Source organism: Procambarus clarkii, chromosome 5 (assembly GCF_040958095.1).
Source record: "Procambarus clarkii isolate CNS0578487 chromosome 5, FALCON_Pclarkii_2.0, whole genome shotgun sequence".
Taxonomy (NCBI): Eukaryota; Metazoa; Arthropoda; class Malacostraca; order Decapoda; family Cambaridae; genus Procambarus; species Procambarus clarkii.
In genome coordinates, this window is record NC_091154.1 from 7,356,564 (window position 1) to 7,376,194 (window position 19,631).

Genomic DNA, 19,631 nt, shown 5'->3' on the forward strand with positions numbered 1-19,631 from the left:
CTGGTCCACCTGTCCCCACCAGTCCTGGGCCACCTGTCCCCACCAGTCCTGGGCCACCTGTCTTCACCTGGCCTGGGCCACCTGTCACCACCTGGCCTGGTCCACCTGTCCCCACCTGGCCTGGTCCCCCTGTCCCCACCTGTCCTGGTCCACCTGTCCTGGTCCACCTGTCTCCACCTGGCCTGGTCCACCTGTCTCCACCTGGCCTGGGCCACCTGTCACCACCTGGCCTGGTCCACCTGTCACCACCTGGCCTGGTCCACCTGTCACCACCTGTCACCACCTGGCCAGGTCCACCTGTTTCCACCTGGCCTGGTCCACCTGTCCCCACCTGGCCTGGTCCACCTGTCTTCACCTGGCCTGGTCCACCTGTCCCCACCTAGCCTGGTCCACCTGTCCCCACCTGGCCTGGTCCACCTGTCATCACCTAGCCTGGTCCACCTGTCCCCACCTGGCCTGGTCCACCTGTCCCCACCTGGCCTGGTCCACCTGTCCCCACCTAGCCTGGTCCACCTGTCCCCACCTGGCCTGGTCCACCTGTCCCCACCTAGCCTGGTCCACCTGTCCCCACCTGGCCTGGTCCACCTGTCATCACCTAGCCTGGTCCACCTGTCCCCACCTGGCCTGGTCCACCTGTCCCCACCTGGCCTGGTCCACCTGTCCTGTGAGAGGGAGGATTTACCAGCTAGCATCTAGACTGGGTTGGAGTGCAAACCGTAAGGGTGCACTCTGACAAGAGTACTATGGAGTACTGACAAGTGTACTACGGTGCACTCTGACAAGGGTGCACCGTCGTGCACTCTTTCTACATTCCGTAATTCTCCCACTAAACATCTCTTGTTTGGTATCTGTGTGAAGCATAGATCCAGGCCTGTCCAGTGAGACTACAACGGACCCCGTAGCTCATCTGTGAGTAGAGATACAGATATTGACATGTATTTACATGAACATGTGTAGAGAGAGAGCAGGCAGGAAGCTGGGGGTCGTAAATCAATGGTTCCTAGCCAGTACCAGCACTGGCTGGGTGACGTGACGTCACCCAGGCATCACGTGACCAGAGGGGAGACCATAGTTGGTGGAGGCACCATAGGCCGAGTCGGCGCGCTTTTCTCTCATTGGTTAATCCATAGACAGAGGGGGAGAAGGGGGGCCCCCAGTTCCCGCCTCACCCCAGCCAAGCATTCTGAGACCACGATTTGTCTTGACAGGACGTGGAGGATTGTAGCTAACGGCCATTATTTACAATCTCCGTCCTCGGGGCGTTAACATCAATCTCCAGTCCGCTCTGATTCCCGCTAATGTGAATTGCTGTCAGAATTAAATTTGCGCGAGTGTGGGAGATTATTTTGGGATTTTGAGATAAGTAAAGAAGTCTCGCTACGTGATCACAGGAGGAGCAACAGGACTGTAGTGGTTGTGATCCGTGTTTATTGTCGCCCTTCATAGTCATCTGTTCTTATAACTAAGATACATGACAGAGGTGGAGAATATAAGGAAGGTTTCTCAGTGTTTTGTGAAACCCTCCTGTGGTAATTTGTAGAATTACGGCCCACTAAGGTGGACATCGTTTCCCGCCTCACCGTGTCGCCATTGTCTCATGACACCACACACTGGTACTGGCTTCAGCGCTCGTTGTGTGCGCGTACGAGCCGTCTACGCGAATTCCTGTCTCAGTGAGGAGCACAGTTATTGCTCACTCGCTGTGAGTTTCCGTGCTGAGCGCCCGGGACACGTAAGAACTCGTCCCTCACCAGTCCAGCACCCCCGTGGTCCCCATACCCACGTGTGGAGGAAGTTTGGGTGATCTTCAGAGCTTCAGTACTGCAGTTACAGACCTGAATGAATGTGGATGTGTAACTGAGAGAGCCGGTCTTAACGTGAGGACTCTAATTATGTATTGGTGCTTAACATAGAATACTTTATTGCTGACTGACAGTTGACAGTCAATTAGTAATAATTAATCACTGAGATCAATTAGTGTAACTTTTAATACTATTGTTTTGATTGTCGTCTTTGGAGACGAGTGTTAAAGTAACTTGAGTTACCAAAGATTTGTCTCGTGAACCCGCCTTGCTTTGATTGCATTGTAATTTAATTGCAGAACGCTGCAAGTATTTTAATTGCAATTTGCATCCTAAGTGAGCACCCGTATTGTTCAGTTAGTTCATTTATCAGCCAGAAGCAACAACAGAAGGAGTCTGTTGTTATACTTGAGAGCGACATAAACAGGAGTCGGTGCTAGACTGGCTGTTGATTAGCTGTCTCTAACGTGTCACTTACGGACATTAACGTAACGTCAAGATTGTTGTCTTGCATTAGTTTCGTTCTTTATAAATAAATTATTACTGTTGCTAAAGAAACTGTCATTTATGTCAATACCTTTCAATAATATTAATGCCCCACACATTCTGCAACATATTGCACATATTGTCCTGTTCTTGTGATCATTAATGAAAGCTTGATACCTGGTTGATGGGGTTCTGGGAGTTGTTCTACTCCCCAAGCCCGGCCCGAGGCCAGGCTTGACTTGTGAGAGTTTGGTCCACCAGGCTGTTGCTTGGAGCGACCCGCAGGCCCACATACCCACCACAGCTTGCTTCTCGATTCGAGCCAGATTCATAGCCACACACATCAAATCAAATTTGGCGTGAGAACTCATGAGTTACTCGTAATATTACACTGGCAATCGAGGAACTCAACGACTCAGTGGATTAGGAGTCCATTTGTTTGGATCCGTTCTTGTTGCTCTCGCCTGTCTAAGTCTTAATGTATAAGCTGCTCCGGTGCAGCCCTTTCTGGCTGAGGACCTTTGTACTAATGTTCAAATCCTTTCAAAAGAAAGGATTCAAAAAAAGAAAAATCTCACATGTCCCAACCTGGTCCACCTGACCCCACCTGGCCTGGTCCACCTGTCCCCACCTGGCCTGGTCCACCTGTCCCCACCTGGCCTGGTCCACCTGTCCCCACCTGGCCTGGTCCACCTGTCCACACCTGGCCTGGTCCACCTGTCCACACCTGGCCTGGTCCACCTGTCCACACCTGGCCTGGTCCACTTGTCCCCACCTGGCCTGGTCCACCTGTCCACACCTGGCCTGGTCCACCTGTCCCCACCTGGCCTGGTCCACCTGTCCACACCTGGCCTGGTCCACCTGTCCACACCTGGCCTGGTCCACCTGTCCCCACCTGGCCTGGTCCACTTGTCCCCACCTGGCCTGGTCCACCTGTCATCACCTGGCCTGGGCCACCTGTCACCACCTGGCCTGGTCCACCTGTCCCCACCTGGCCTGGTCCACCTGTCCCCACCTGGCCTGGTCCACCTGTCCCCCACCTGGCCTGGTCCACTTGTCCCCACCTGGCTTGGTCCACCTGTCCCCACCTGGCCTGGTCCACCTGTCCCCACCTGGCCTGGTCCACTTGTCCCCACCTGGCTTGGTCCACCTGTCCCCACCTGGCCTGGTCCACCTGTCACCACCTGGCCTGGTCCACCTGTCACCAACTGGCCTGGTCCACCTGTCACCACCTGGCCTGGTCCACCTGTCCCCACCTGGCCTGGTCCTCCTGTCATCACCTGACCTGGTCCACCTGTCGCCACCTGGCCTGGTCCACCTGTCATTACCTGACCTGGTCCACCTGTCATCACCTGGCCTGGTCCACCTGTCCCCACCTGGCCTGGTCCACCTGTCCACACCTGGCCTGGTCCACTTGTCCACACCTGGCCTGGTCCACCTGTCACCAACTGGCCAGGTTCACCTGTCACCACTTGGCCTGGTCCACCTGTCCACACCTGGCCTGGTCCACCTGTCCACACCTGGCCTGGTCCACCTGTCCACACCTGGCCTGGTCCACTTGTCCCCACCTGGCCTGGTCCACCTGTCCACACCTGGCCTGGTCCACCTGTCCCCACCTGGCCTGGTCCACCTGTCCACACCTGGCCTGGTCCACCTGTCCACACCTGGCCTGGTCCACCTGTCCCCACCTGGCCTGGTCCACTTGTCCCCACCTGGCCTGGTCCACCTGTCATCACCTGGCCTGGGCCACCTGTCACCACCTGGCCTGGTCCACCTGTCCCCACCTGGCCTGGTCCACCTGTCCCCACCTGGCCTGGTCCACCTGTCCCCACCTGGCCTGGTCCACTTGTCCCCACCTGGCTTGGTCCACCTGTCCCCACCTGGCCTGGTCCACCTGTCCCCACCTGGCCTGGTCCACTTGTCCCCACCTGGCTTGGTCCACCTGTCCCCACCTGGCCTGGTCCACCTGTCACCAACTGGCCTGGTCCACCTGTCACCACCTGGCCTGGTCCACCTGTCCCCACCTGGCCTGGTCCTCCTGTCATCACCTGACCTGGTCCACCTGTCGCCACCTGGCCTGGTCCACCTGTCATCACCTGACCTGGTCCACCTGTCATCACCTGGCCTGGTCCACCTGTCCCCACCTGGCCTGGTCCACCTGTCCACACCTGGCCTGGTCCACTTGTCCACACCTGGCCTGGTCCACCTGTCACCAACTGGCCAGGTCCACCTGTCACCACCTGGCCTGGTCCACCTGTCACCACCTGGCCTGGTCCACTTGTCCCCACCTGGCTTGGTCCACCTGTCCCCACCTGGCCTGGTCCACCTGTCACCAACTGGCCTGGTCCACCTGTCACCACCTGGCCTGGTCCACCTGTCCCCACCTGGCCTGGTCCTCCTGTCATCACCTGACCTGGTCCACCTGTCGCCACCTGGCCTGGTCCACCTGTCATCACCTGACCTGGTCCACCTGTCATCACCTGGCCTGGTCCACCTGTCCCCACCTGGCCTGGTCCACCTGTCCACACCTGGCCTGGTCCACTTGTCCACACCTGGCCTGGTCCACCTGTCACCAACTGGCCAGGTCCACCTGTCACCACCTGGCCTGGTCCACCTGTCACCAACTGGCCAGGTCCACCTGTCACCACCTGGCCTGGTCCACCTGTGTAAAAACCTCCCCCCCCCTTCCATAAAAAAGAAGCGGGTCGATGTTTACAGGTGTGCTTACAGGTGTTTGTACCAGGAAAGGAACACACAGGTGCATCCTGCAAGCCACGTATGTTATAATACTACGGAAACATGTTGATATATCTATGCAACACTTTCTACACCAATTCATCCAAACACTTATTCAGTATAAACAGTATACAAACGTACTCAGTATATACAAAGCATACTTTCCTTATATTACACTTCCACATACACACCATGGCACCCATCACCACCACCAATACGCAACTAACTATACACCGCAGTCAATGCGAATTAAAATACCATTATTTTTGTATATAAGTATTTATTATTTATTTCTGAAATTTGCTATGAAAACTAAATAACTTTAATAGGAAAGATTTAATAATATATCATATATTTATATAACATTTTAATAATAATAAATAAGTCATAAGCTATATTTTAATAGTTTCACATTAGAATTATTACCATTATCTCAGTTCTTAAATATATAACTTATAACTGAGAATTGTTCAATTATATTGAGTAATGAGGAGCTGTTCACTTGAGACAGTTAAGCAAGTCCCAGCTGTGACTAGGTACAAGGGACAGGATGAACAACCCAGCGGATTTTTCTCCTACTGGGGAGTGTTGTACTTGCTGCTAATGGCGGTATGTGTCCACTCACAGGATGAGTGGCGCGGCCCAATAAACTCGCCCCTCGGGGCAAAATTTAACATTTTTTAATTTATTTGTTTCGACTTCATAGAGAAAACGGGATCAAATTATTGGAACACGTCGCCCGGGGTTGAGAGAGAGAGAGCATGTCACCCGCAGTCACCGACTGGCAGCTGAGGTGAGTACACTGCACCCTGGCTTGGTCGTCGACATCCCTCCCCCTTCCACCCACCCAAAGACACACATACACGCTCTCTCACAGTCTTCCAAGCTACGGCTCAACCCAGAAATCCATATTCGTAAATGCGATATGTAACCAAAAATGAAATTTTCCCTAAATTAAAATTAATGGTAATGTTTGTTAACATTTTGCGTATCTTTTTCTTGAATGTCGGTAGTTAACTCGAGATGATTTCGGGGCTTAGCGACCCCGCGGCCCGGTCCACGACCAGGCCTCCATTTTGTTACACACCCCCAGGAAGCAGACCGTAGCAGCTCCAGGTACCTATTTACTGCTAGGTGAACAGGCGCATTATGGTAATAGAAACTGCCCATTTGTTTCTGTCTCCACTTAGAATCGAACCCACACCCTCAGGACTACGAATCCAAAGCGCTGTCCACTTAGCTGTCAGGCCCCGTGTATGGTTGGACCTAGGTCTGGTTGTGTACAGGTTCTATGTGTAATTATTTATAGTACGTTGTTGAAGAATGTTGTACTCATCCTGTGAGTGGTAGTGTATTGTGCACCCCATACTCATCCTGTGAGTGGTAGTTTATTGTGCACCCCATACTCATCCTGTGAGCGGTAGTTTATTGTGCACCCCATACTCATCCTGTGAGTGGTAGTGTATTGTGCACCCCATACTCATCCTGTGAGTGGTAGTTTATTATGCACCCCATACTCATCCTGTGAGTGGTAGTTTATTGTGCACCCCATACTCATCCTGTGAGAGGTAGTTTATTATGCACCCCATACTCATCCTGTGAGTGGTAGTTTATTATGCATCCCATACTCATCCTGTGAGTGGTAGTTTATTGTGCACCCCATACTCATCCTGTGAGTGGTAGTTTATTGTGCACCCCATACTCATCCTGTGAGCGGTAGTGTATTGTGCACCCCATACTCATCCTGTGAGTAGTAGTTTATTGTGCACCCCATACTCATCCTGTGAGTGGTAGTTTATTGTGCACCCCATACTCATCCTGTGAGTGGTAGTTTATTGTGCACCCCATACTCATCCTGTGAGCGGTAGTGTATTGTGCACCCCATACTCATCCTGTGAATGGTAGTTTATTGTGCACCCCATACTCATCCTGTGAGCGGTAGTGTATTGTGCACCCCATACTCGTCCTGTGAGTGGTAGTTTATTATGCACCCCATACTCATCCTGTGAGTGGTAGTTTATTGTGCACCCCATACTCATCCTGTGAGCGGTAGTGTATTGTGCACCCCATACTCATCCTGTGAGTGGTAGTGTATTGTGCACCCCATACTCATCCTGTGAGTGGTAGTTTATTGTGCACCCCATACTCATCCTGTGAGTGGTAGTTTATTGTGCACCCCATTCTCATCCTTTGAGTAGTAGTTTATTGTGCACCCTATACTCATCCTGTTATCTTGAGGTTATCTTGAGATGATTTCGGGGCTTTAGTGTCCCCGCGGCCCAGTCCTCGACCAGGCCTCCACCCCCAAGAAGCAGCCCGTGACAGCTGACTAGCACCCAGGTACCTATTTTACTGCTAGGTAATAGGGACATAGGGTAAAAGAAACTCTGCCCATCGTTTCTCGCCGGCGCCCGGGATCGAACCCGGGACCACAGGATTACAAATCAAGCGTGCTGTCCGCTCGGCCGGCCGGCTCCCTTAGTCAACAAATGCACCGCAATTTTTAATCGCAGAAAAAACTTATCGCGGAAGGAGGAAAGAATCGAGGCAATTACAGAAGCACCATACTGTCCCCCGAGCTCAAAGCGGCAGCTAAGAGCCTTCGTGAGAACAAGGAGATAGTCGTCAGGAGAGGTGACAAGTTGCCAATATATGTCATTCTTAAAAAAGACGAATATCTGGCGAAAATGAACCTCATTCTCTCTGACCAAACTAAATTCCAAAGGGTAACGAAGGACACTACAGGCGAATTGAAAGCAAAGGTCAACAAATTGATCGAAACTGTGAACGCCAAGAAATCCGGACTCCACCTGCCAAAGATTATTAGGGAATATAAACCTGGATACGCGTATGGAAATGTCAAAACACACAAGCCTGGAAACCCACTTCGGCCAATCATAAGCCAGATACCCACACCTACGTACAGACTGGTGAAGCGACTCAACAGCTTGCTGACTCCTTATGTCCCTTGCGCCTTCAGCCTGAAGTCTCCAAAGGAATTTGTTGACTTACTGCGGGGAACACGGGCCACAGGGATAAGAGCCTCGTTGGACGTAGAATCACTGTTTACCATCGTACCTGTGGACTAAACACTCGGGATGATAGCAGACAGAGTGTATCGTGATCTGGCCTGTACTCCTCTTGCCATACTAGAAAACATTCTAAGGAAACTACTCCAAACTTGTACTAAAGAGGCACCCTTCTTGAGCCCGGATGGGCACATGTATAAGCAAGTAGATGGGGTCGCCATGGGCGTCCCCTAGGTGTCCTGTTTGCGAACTTCTACATGGGTACCATCGAACAAAAGGTCTTAGTCGACATGAACTTGAAACCGGCCATATACTGCAGGTATGTTGACGACATTTTTATGCAGGTACCTGTTGTCAGACATCTGCAGGAGCTGAAGGAGGCATTTGAGCGTAATTCTGTGTTGCGTTTCACTTACGAGATGGAGAAGGATGGGAAGCCGCCCTTTCTAGATGTAACAGTCATGGAAAGGAGCGGAAGTTTCCACACTGCAGTCTACACTAAGGAAACAAACATAGGAATGTGCCTCAATGCCAACAGCGACTGCCCAGACAGGAACAAGAGGAGTGTTGTTAACGCTTATGTCGACCGTGCTCTCAGCCACAACTCAGGATGGAAGCAAGTCGATGAAGAACTCTGTAGGGTAAGGCAGGTCCTAGTCAACAACAGCTTCTCCAATGGTTTCGTCGAAGGCATCATAAGAAGGAAAGTGAAACGCCATGCAACCTCTGAAGAGACAACTAACACAACACCTATACCCCCTATTAGACTATTTTACAGGAACTTCTTTTCCACAGCTCATAAAATGGAGGAAAGGGTCCTGAAAGATATTGTTAATAGAAACGTTATCCCTACAGACAAAAATCAGAGGATACAACTGACGATTTACTATAAAACCAGAAAAACGGCCAGCCTACTCATGAGAAACTCTCCAGACACAAAGCAGAACGCTTTAAAAGAGACCAACGTCGTCTATGCCTTCAAATGCCCACTTGGGGATTGTAAGCTCCAAAAAACCCAGTATATAGGCAAGACAACAACATCTCTTTCTAGACGTTTAACGATGCATAAGCAACAGGGCTCCATTAAGGAACATATAATCTCTTCCCACAACCAAACCATCGCCAGAGAAATCCTAGTAAACAACACAGAAATCATCGATAGATACAGCGATAGCAGACGGCTTGACGTTTGCGAGGCACTACACATTAAAAAGTCAAAACCAGCAATCAACAGCCAATTAATGCACAACTATATTCTACCCACCTCAAGACTCCACTCCAATATAGAAGCATCAAGAAATATGGACCAATAGGCTTTCTACAATCACTTCTATTCAATACCCATTGTTTCGTGTTCTGTCTTGTGTTGACGAAATTAATACCCTATTAAATACCACCTCACTCAAATGTAGATATAAACAAATCGGAGATGTGTAAGTTCTATTCAGTTGTGTATGTGTAACTAAAGTCTTTGAAAATGTAATAAGTTTTACGAAATGCGCTCAAGTGTCGCGTCAGACTAGAAATAAAAATGAATTTTGGAGAATTGATTTTTGAATTACCACCAACAGTGAAAAGAAATGTACGAAAGATTGAGAAAATTCGTGTTAGAATTATTAATCATACTTTTTCGGTCATATTTAATATATATATATATATATATATATATATATATATATATATATATATATATATATATATATATATATATATATATATATATATATATATATATATATATATATATATATATCGATCTTATCCTTTTATAATATATTATAAATTTTGTTATTCACTCAAGAACATGTCTCAGTTTTCAGAGGAATAAGACATCATGCAGCTAAAACAAGAAAAAACTGTCGGCAGAAATTAAATTTTTAAATACTTACAAGTCTTCAGTCCAAATGAAAGTTGCGCAATAATATGAATAAGTGGCATAATAATATGAGAAATCGGCATTAACTTTAGAAAACAGATATTAAAATGAGCACGTGAGCATTGCTTTCTGGAAACATTCACTCTGATGAATGTAAATATAATACAGGATACGTGACAAATTAAAATAATAACCGTTCCATTGTTGGTTCAAATTTGAGCACTCAAATTCTAAGGAGAATTCCATCTTCAGTAAATATTTGTATTGACTGTGGAATGAAATGAACGTTTCATTGTGGAAATAAACGTTAAGGAGTGAAAACTTTGCACCAATACGTGAAAAATCTTGCCATCTTAAATAAGTACTTTATTAGGACGAAATAAAACTGAAGGAAAGTGAGTAAAAGCTCATTATAAACATAATATATAGATAACAAGAAGGTGAGTGAAGATGGAGTTCTCGAAGATAAGAAACACGAAAGTTATTTGTTCATTGTTGATCGTCATGTTCATCTACGCCTGCTACCATATGGTGAGTATGTTTATGTTCTCATGTTCACTGCTACCTCATGGTGAGTATGTTTATGTTCTCATGTTCACTGCTGCCTCATGGTGAGTGTGTTTATGTTCTCATGTTCACTGCTGCCTCATGGTGAGTGTGTTTATGTCCTCATGTTCACTGCTGCCTCATGGTGAGTGTGTTTGTGTTCTCATGTTCACTGCTGCCTCATGGTGAGTGTGTTTATGTTCTCATGTTCACTGCTGCCTCATGGTGAGTGTGTTTATGTTCTCATGTTCACTGCTGCCTCATGGTGAGTGTGTTTATGTTCTCATGTTCACTGCTGCCTCATGGTGAGTGTGTTTATGTTCTCATGTTCACTGCTGCCTCATGGTGAGTGTGTTTATGTTCTCATGTTCACTGCTGCCTCATGGTGAGTGTGTTTATGTTCTCATGTTCACTGCTGCCTCATGGTGAGTATGTTTGTGTTCTCATGTGGTCCTTATCTTCAAGCAGGAGATAGATCACTTTCGTTCAACTCTCGGCTGATAGCTTAACGTCTATTCATTTTGAATTGCTTGAATCAACTGAACTCAAATCAACTCAATTCCCAGTTAGAGAACACCTTCAGTCCTGTCCATTCAAGGACTGTTCTTATGCTGATAATGTTCTTTATGGTATCACTGTGAACCATCTATGCTTCAAAATTCCTATTATATTCTGTTCTTCTGCCATTCTTTATACTGAACATCAGCCTTATTAGTTTCCCATTAAGGGAACCCGTTAAAGGCCTTTGGCGCAAGTCAGGGCTCCTGCGGTACCCGTTAAGGGCTTCCGGTACAAGTCAAGGCCCTTCGGTGCCTGCTAAGGGCTTTGATGCCAGTCAAGGGGCTCTATAAAATCACACATACTTTCCCTTATTTAGCATTGCTCAGTTGATCATGATTCTCCATCTCTTAACCTCATCACATTGTATTTGTTGATGTTTAACCCTTAAACTGCGCAACTTTTTTTTTTTAATACTGTAACACCTCCACATTGGTACTCCCCTTACTCACTTAAAAGCCTAGCTTAACACCGCTTGCAAGCTCACTGTGGTCTTCACTGAACTCCCAGCTAATATTAAACTGAAACATTAAATGAGAGTGGGAAGCTGCAAATGAAGGGTTATGATTTTGAATAATGAATAATACTTAAACTTACAACTGCCACCACCTTCCTGAAACCTGAATTACTGTATTACTGATCTCCCAGGAAGGACAGACATCAATAATTATGAAGTCGAAGGGTGTAGGAATCTTGACGAGAGTGCTTGGGAATTAATCATAATAATCTTTACTTACTGGGGGTCTATGTAGCGTGTGGGGAGGGGAAGCACACGTGAGCTCTGTGAAAAACAATATATATCTCGGGATATTTCAGTGATACAGGAACTAAACACAGTCAGATAACTCATAAAGTGCGTCTCAACTTATTAAACAATATACCATAGTGATTGACATCCGACTTTTGTGCTTTAAAGGAAATAATACGTGAATTTCGTGTTGAGTCCACCTCGTGGTGCCAGAACCCACCCCATAGACCCACGTCCTGTGTGCCCACCGTGTGTGTGTGTGTGTGCTTACTACCTTGAGGTTACCTTGAGGTGCTTCCGGGGCTTAGCGTCCCCGCGGCCCGGTCGTCGACCAGGCCTCCTGGTTGCCGGACTGATCAACCAGGCTGTTGGACGCGGCTGCTCGCAACCTGACGTATGAGTCACAGCCTGGTTGATCAGGTATCCTTTGGAGGTGCTTATCCAGTTCTCTCTTGAACACTGTGAGGGGTCGGCCAGTTATGCCCCTTATGTGTAGTACTAGCAAATTGGTTTCCAACAAGTGTAATAGGGGAAAGTGGATCGATAAATCTATGTATGGAACTGGATGCCAGATCCATTTGCATTCCAGAATTACAGATACAATTACCCACCGAAAGGGAACTACAACTACGACAGACAACTGCCCTACAACAATCAGTACTGGTCAGAACAAACTCATTATGTCCACGCATAATGGGCTTGCCGAAAAAGTCTCCCATTCAAACTATCACTAATAGAGCAACCTCATTCATCTTTACTAACATACAAGGACTGAAAACAAGAACAAACAACAAAGTACAGTTCATAAATGGCCTCCTCACGGAGTCAAATGCAGTATTTGGAACTTTCACAGAAACCCATGCAGGGGAATTGTTGGACAGTGAGATCTGGATTACAGGATATAACCTATACAGGTGTGATAGGAAAATTAGGTCACATGGAGGAGTGGGTCTGTATATTAGGGAAGACCTTGTATGCTCGGAGCTCCTTAACGTTACAAATGAGGTGGTAGAGGTACTGGGATTAAAAATAGAGAAAATAAACTTAGTGATTATTCTAATATACAAACCGCCAGATGCAACGGCTGAGGAATTCACATAACAGATAAGCAAAATAGAGAATAGCCTTGATAATTTGGAGAACCCGATACCTGATATTATCTTCCTAGGTGACTTCAACTTGCCTAGTCTCAGGTGGAGAATAGCAAACAATAATATTATACCAGGAAATCTATCAGGACCTAACCAACCTCAGATTAGAGAACTACTTAGATTCTGTGACAAATTTTCACTCAATCAGCAGATATCGGAGCCAACGAGAAATGAAAATATTCTAGATCTGGTCTTTACGAACAATGAAAACATTATCAGAGACATTACGATATCAGATACCACATATTCAGATCACAAGCTCATTGAAGTGCAAACGACCATCAATACTCAAAATAGACCTAAAACGTTGATAAAGCGAGAGGGGCTATTCAGTAAATTCAATTTTAATAATAAAAGGATAGACTGGGAGATAATAAACAGGGAACTTACAAACATTCCATGGGGAACTGTTCTAAGTAATACAAGTCCTACAGAAGGAATAGAAAAACTGACTTCAGAAGCGTATCAAGTCTGTCTGAAACATGTTCCTTTGAGGAAAGCCAGAAACAGATCTAACGTAGAAAGAGATTGTAGACGACACTATAAACGCAGGAAAAAAAATAACGTAACTGCTTATGTAGACACGAATTTCCCATCAAAGAAGGAATAATTTAAATAGGGAGATTGAAGAAATCGAGCGGGAATTGAAACACTCGTATGAAACTGAAGAAAGGCAGTTAGAACAGAAAGCAATTCAGGAAATAAAGAAAAATCCAAAATACTTCTTCACATATGCGAATTCAAAAGCAAAAACCACTGCCAGTATTGGACCTATTCGTACAAGTGAAGGTTCATACACGGAGGATGACAAAGAAATTAGTGAAATCCTAAAAAAGCAGTATGAGGACATGTTTAGCACTCCAATAAACAACATGAAAGTGGAAGATCCAGACAATTTCTTTATGCGGGATATTCAAACCCCTGTAAATATAACTGATATCAACACGAGCGCACTAAATTTTGAAAGAGAAATTGAAAACATGCCCATGCACTCGGCCCCAGGTCCAGACTCATGGAATTCAATATTTATAAAGAAATGCAAAGTGCCGGAAGCACAGGCACTCAGTATAGTGTGGAGGAAGAGCTTGGACACGGGGGAGATACCAGATGCACTTAAAGTAGCAGACATAGCTCCTCTACACAAGGGAGGGAGCAAAGCATTGGCAAAGAACTAAAGACCAGTTTCACTAACATCGCACATAATAAAAGTATTTGAGAGAGTGATTAGGAGTCAGGTCACCAATTTCATGGAGACCAATGACCTTCAGAACCAAGGCCAACATGGATTTCGAGCGGAAACATCGTGCCTCTCACAGCTACTTGAGCACTACGACAAAGTCACCGAGGCATTAGAAGAAAAACAGAATGCTGATGTGATATACACGGACTTCGCAAAGGCTTTCGATAAATGCGACCATGGCGTGATAGCACACAAAATGAAGTCAATGGGAATAACCGGTAAAGTAGGACGCTAGATACTCAGTTTTCTGTCAAACAGGACTCAGCGAGTAACTGTCAACCATATAAAATCTAGTCCGAGCACAGTTAAAAGCTCTGTACCTCAAGGTACAGTCCTTGCACCGCTGCTTTTCCTTATTCTCATATCAGATATAGACAAAAATACAAATCACAGCTTCGTATCATCCTTTGCAGATGACACAAAAATCAGTATAAAAATTACCTCGGCTGAAGACATTGAAAAACTTCAAGCTGATATTAATAAAGTTTTCGACTGGGCATCAGAAAATAACATGATGTTTAACAGTGATAAATTCCAGGTACTCAGGTACGGTAAAAATGAGGACCTTAAACATAATACAGGGTACAAAACACAATCAAATGTGCCCATAGTAGGAAAACAGCATGTAAAGGATTTGGGAATAATGATGTCTGACGACCTAACGTTTAGGGAGCATAACCAAGCAAATATTGCGACAGCCAGAAAAATGATAGGATGGATTACGAGAACTTTCAAATCCAGGGATCCCATCACAATGGTTATACTCTTCAAGTCACTTGTGTTGTCCCGTCTTGAGTACTGCTCAGTACTCACTTCCCCCTTCAGAGCAGGAGAGATTGCTGAAATAGAGGGAATACAGAGAACATATACGGCACGCATAGACGCGATAAAGCACCTAAATTATTGGGATCGTCTCAAAGCCCTCCAAATGTACTCACTAGAAAGAAGACGAGAGAGATACCAAATAATATACACGTGGAAGATACTGGAGGGCCAAGTACCAAATCTACACAGTAAAATAACAACGTACTGGAGTGAACGATATGGAAGAAAATGCAGAATAGAACCAGTGAAGAGCAGAGGTGCCATGGGCACAATCAGAGAACACTGTATAAACATCAGAGGTCCGCGGTTGTTCAACACCCTCCCAGCGAGCATAAGAAATATTGCCGGAACAACCGTGGACATCTTCAAGAGGAAACTAGATTTATTCCTCCAAGGAGTGCCGGACCAACCGGGCTGTGGTGGGTATGTGGGCCTGCGGGCCGCTCCAAGCAACAGCCTAGTGGACCAAACTCTCACAAGTCAAGCCTGGCCTCGGGCAATAGTAGAAGTAGGGAGTAGAAGAACTCCCAGAACCCCATCAACCAGGTAACTAGGTAACTTATAGAGAAGACAGGGACTTCCAATACAGTACATAAATACCACATATAAAAATGACTCAGCATTAATCAAAAAGGGGGGGGGTGTTAAGTAATTACCATTAAATTAATTAATATTCACTTCATTTAAACAAAAGACACGTTCATTTATAACAAATTTAAATATATCCTACTCTAAATACATCCCTAAGAGGCAATAACCGGAGTACAATTACTTTAATGTACCGAAACTCAGACACACATTACCTTAGTCCTGCAATTACCGGCCACAGATGTTAAATGGCTGCCCTCCAGGTCCCCCGGACCCCACACCAGTCTCACACCAGACACACTAACTAAAAATGTCCTTGTCTACCCTAGGGAGGCCTTTGGTTTTCCTCACGAGCTTGGCTCCGGGCTAGGAGCGACACACGAGCTTGGCTCCGGGCTAGGAGCGACACACGAGCTTGGCTCCGGGCTAGGAGCGCCACACGAGCTTGGCTCCGGGCTAGGAGCGACACACGAGCTTGGCTCCGGGCTAGGAGCGACACACGAGCTTGGCTCCGGGCTAGGAGCGCCACACGAGCTTGGCTCCGGGCTAGGAGCGACACACGAGCTTGGCTCCGGGCTAGGAGCGCCACACGAGCTTGACTCCGGGCTAGGAGCGACACACGAGCTTGGCTCCGGGCTAGGAGCGCCACACGAGCTTGACTCCGGGCTAGGAGCGCCACACGAGCTTGACTCCGGGCTAGGAGCGCCACACGAGCTTGGCTCCGGGCTAGGAGCGACACACGAGCTTGACTCCGGGCTAGGAGCGCCACACGAGCTTGACTCCGGGCTAGGAGCGCCACACGAGCTTGGCTCCGGGCTAGGAGCGACACACGAGCTTGGCTCCGGGCTAGGAGCGACACACGAGCTTGGCTCCGGGCTAGGAGCGACACACGAGCTTGGCTCCGGGCTAGGAGCGACACACGAGCTTGGCTCCGGGCTAGGAGCGACACACGAGCTTGGCTCCGGGCTAGGAGCGACACACGAGCTTGGCTCCGGGCTAGGAGCGACACACGAGCTTGGCTCCGGGCTAGGAGCGACACACGAGCTTGGCTCCGGGCTAGGAGCGACACACGAGCTTGGCTCCGGGCTAGGAGCGACACACGAGCTTGGCTCCGGGCTAGGAGCGACACACGAGCTTGGCTCCGGGCTAGGAGTGCCAACCAATTCAAACCAAAACTGGATTTTCTGATCCCTTGGCCAATGGATGTCTGGCACTACCCTCGGAGACTCCGCCTCTTGATATTCAGACCAATCACGTGATCCCCCAGGCCTAGTACCCTAGCACTACTAACCAATGAAACAAAAGCCACTGCTCCTGGCCAATGAAATGCCTGACAAATACCCAGAAGCGGTCTTCTCACAGAATCTGGAAATAAGGTTACAACCAGATTCCTGTGAACGAGCTTCGGCTGACCAGCCACCCAAGAAAATTTGAGAATACGGGTTTATGGCACTGAGTTATATTGCCCCAACAATTTGCCAATGGCTATGGAAGGGACGAGAGAGAGAGAGAGGGAGGAATGGTTGGGTAGGAGGAGTGGAAGGAGGATTGAAAGGAGGATTAGGGAATAGGATTAGCTGGTGATGTAAGGGCAGTGTCCCTTGCCTAAGGACACCTGACTCGAGTTTTTATGGCAGGAAAGGGCGGAGGAAAAAGGATGGAAAGATGAGGCAACATGGGAGGGGGAAGAATGTACAAGGAAGGGAGAGACGAACGAGGGGAGAAGGGGAGGAAAAAAGAAGGGAGAAGAGGAGAGGCTTGGCCTGTGCAACAGTCAATTACAGTACTTTTTCAAGGTGCATAAGTTTAAAAGTAGTAAACAATCAAATGGGTAAAATAAAATCACGTTATGGCATTTGGGGAGAAGTGTGAGGGTTAAGTCGGGTTCTCACTTGTCTGACTACCTCTGAAGGGCCTCGAGATCCCCCATTGAATCCGTTTATAATCCTCGTGTGTTGTGATTTCAATCTTTGCTTCATTTATAAATTTTCATTTGAATGCATCAGCTTCCTCAGGTTATTTTTGTATATTAGGAATAGTATAGATCCTAGTTTTGACCATAGTGGTGCTCCACAATAGTATTGGTGCTGGTACTGATACATGTGGTATTCCATTTGCGACTTCTCTCTATTCTGAAGCCATATCCCTATCACCATCACCATCTGCTTCCTATCAGAGAGGTACTCTCTGTTCCCACTTACCATCTTCCTGTTTACCTGTGCTTGATGCACAAGCTTGTATAGCAGTCTCTTGAGAAAGCTTTTCTGTGCATGCAAGTGTGACTGTTTGTATATGAATATGCTTAAGCACTATAGTGTGTGTGTACCATACCAGTAATATATATTTTTAATCAACAGAGTGGCAGCGTAACACTCCGTACGTTATGGGTTCAAGACGAAGTTCGACACAGACTTCGTGGACCGATTTCTCCTTATGACCCTCGAGTCCTGGACATATTGCGTCGCGAGCACCTGGTCCCGCCATCTACCAAGCCCTACAACCTTACTGGTGTTTTGTCTGAAGTACCATTCATTATGAACAATATAAAAAAGCTATTTGACGACCAACGTGGGGGATTCTTCGTGGAATCCGGAGCCTTTGACGGCGAGAGGGGATCGAACACCCTCCGCCTGGAAAGAGAGTTAGGGTGGACAGGTCTGCTGATCGAGGCCAACCCTGAGAACTACCAGATGGTGACAACCAAGCACCGCAAGGCTTGGATCTCCTTCTCTTGCTTGTCGACAGAGAATCACCCGAAGGAGGAGGTGATCGTCTCTCTACGTGAGAAAAATAATGCCGCCGAACGTCGCTGGTCCTCCTACCTCGTCGGCGTCAAGCTTAACACTACCATCTACGATGGTTATATATCATCCTCGAACAAGACGTATTACGCCGTGCAGTGCTTCCCTCTAGCGTCCTACCTGTTGGCCCTCAAGGTGTCCACAGTGGACTTCCTCTCCCTGGACATCCAAGGGGCGGAGAAAAGTGTCCTCAAGAATATTCCCTGGGACAGAATCACCATCCGCGCCATGGTGGTCGAGGAAGTCCACTTCAAGGATTTCAATCACCAGTTTGTCGACGACATGAAGAACAGAGGATTCGTCCTGATTGGCAAAAATGGGTTCGACTATTTTTTTGTGAAGGGAGACGACCCGATCATGAAAAAAGTCCAAGCAATGCCCATACCTCCAAAACATTAAACCTTCAAAGAGTTTGTAATTAATATGTAGAAGCACAAGTGCTCAATCACTTGAACTGGGCGGTTTTGTGATGGCGTTGCATTTTGCTGGTCGGCGTTCGACTCCCCTCATGGTCAAAGCGGTTGGGCACCATTCCTTTCCTCCATCCTATCCCTAATTCCCGTTCTCATATCCCTTACAAGTGCTACAAACTCGTTTTGACTTACCAGCTTCTCCTGAGAACTAAATCTCACATTTCCCCAAATCTTAATCTGTATCTTATCCCTCTCAAATACTACATAGTGATAATGGCATAGCACTTTCTTCCAATAACTAGAGATATACAACCACCCTTGGAATCATAAAATGTATATTCAAACAACATTCAAATAAAGAGCAGATATTCATCTATATTCTAGCAAGATAATCCCACTACAGTGTCGTTGATCAGCGACATAAAGATGGCCCCAAACACACCCAATATCTTAAATAAATTAATAAGTTCCTTATCTACTATAGGTGTGAAAATTTATGTAATATTTAGAAAGTGTTTAATTTTATGCAACTTAATAAAGTTTTAGTTTACAATAATTGGCTTGTCAGCTTTTCATACACTATATTGTATAATTTCTACACAATTTCTACTTTTTGACATGCACTGATTTACATTGCATTTACTTGACCCCATGCATATGAATCTGGAGTTGCAGACCAGCCCATCAACCACATCGAAGGCTAGGATCATTCCACTAAACCCGGGTTGCTCCTCGGTGATCCAGTAGCGTGTTGCAAGGCCTCAGATGTCGTGAAGTAATCGCATTGTCTCCGTGCCACTCTCTTGATTTCAAGTATTTCAATACTGGTCCA

At 47.0% G+C, this 19,631-nt stretch overlaps 1 protein-coding gene across 1 annotated transcript; it reads left to right on the forward strand.

Annotated features, from left to right (window-relative positions):
* The first annotated feature begins 5,558 nt into the window (after positions 1-5,558).
* On the forward strand, positions 5,559-19,171 carry LOC123761764 (uncharacterized). The gene is made up of 3 exons (XM_069339070.1): positions 5,559-5,817; positions 9,867-10,460; positions 17,943-19,171. The coding sequence occupies exons 2-3, from the start codon at positions 10,380-10,382 to the stop codon at positions 18,783-18,785; spliced, it is 924 nt and encodes a 307-aa protein (XP_069195171.1). The 5' UTR covers positions 5,559-5,817; positions 9,867-10,379; the 3' UTR covers positions 18,786-19,171.
* Positions 19,172-19,631: the final 460 nt, after the last annotated feature.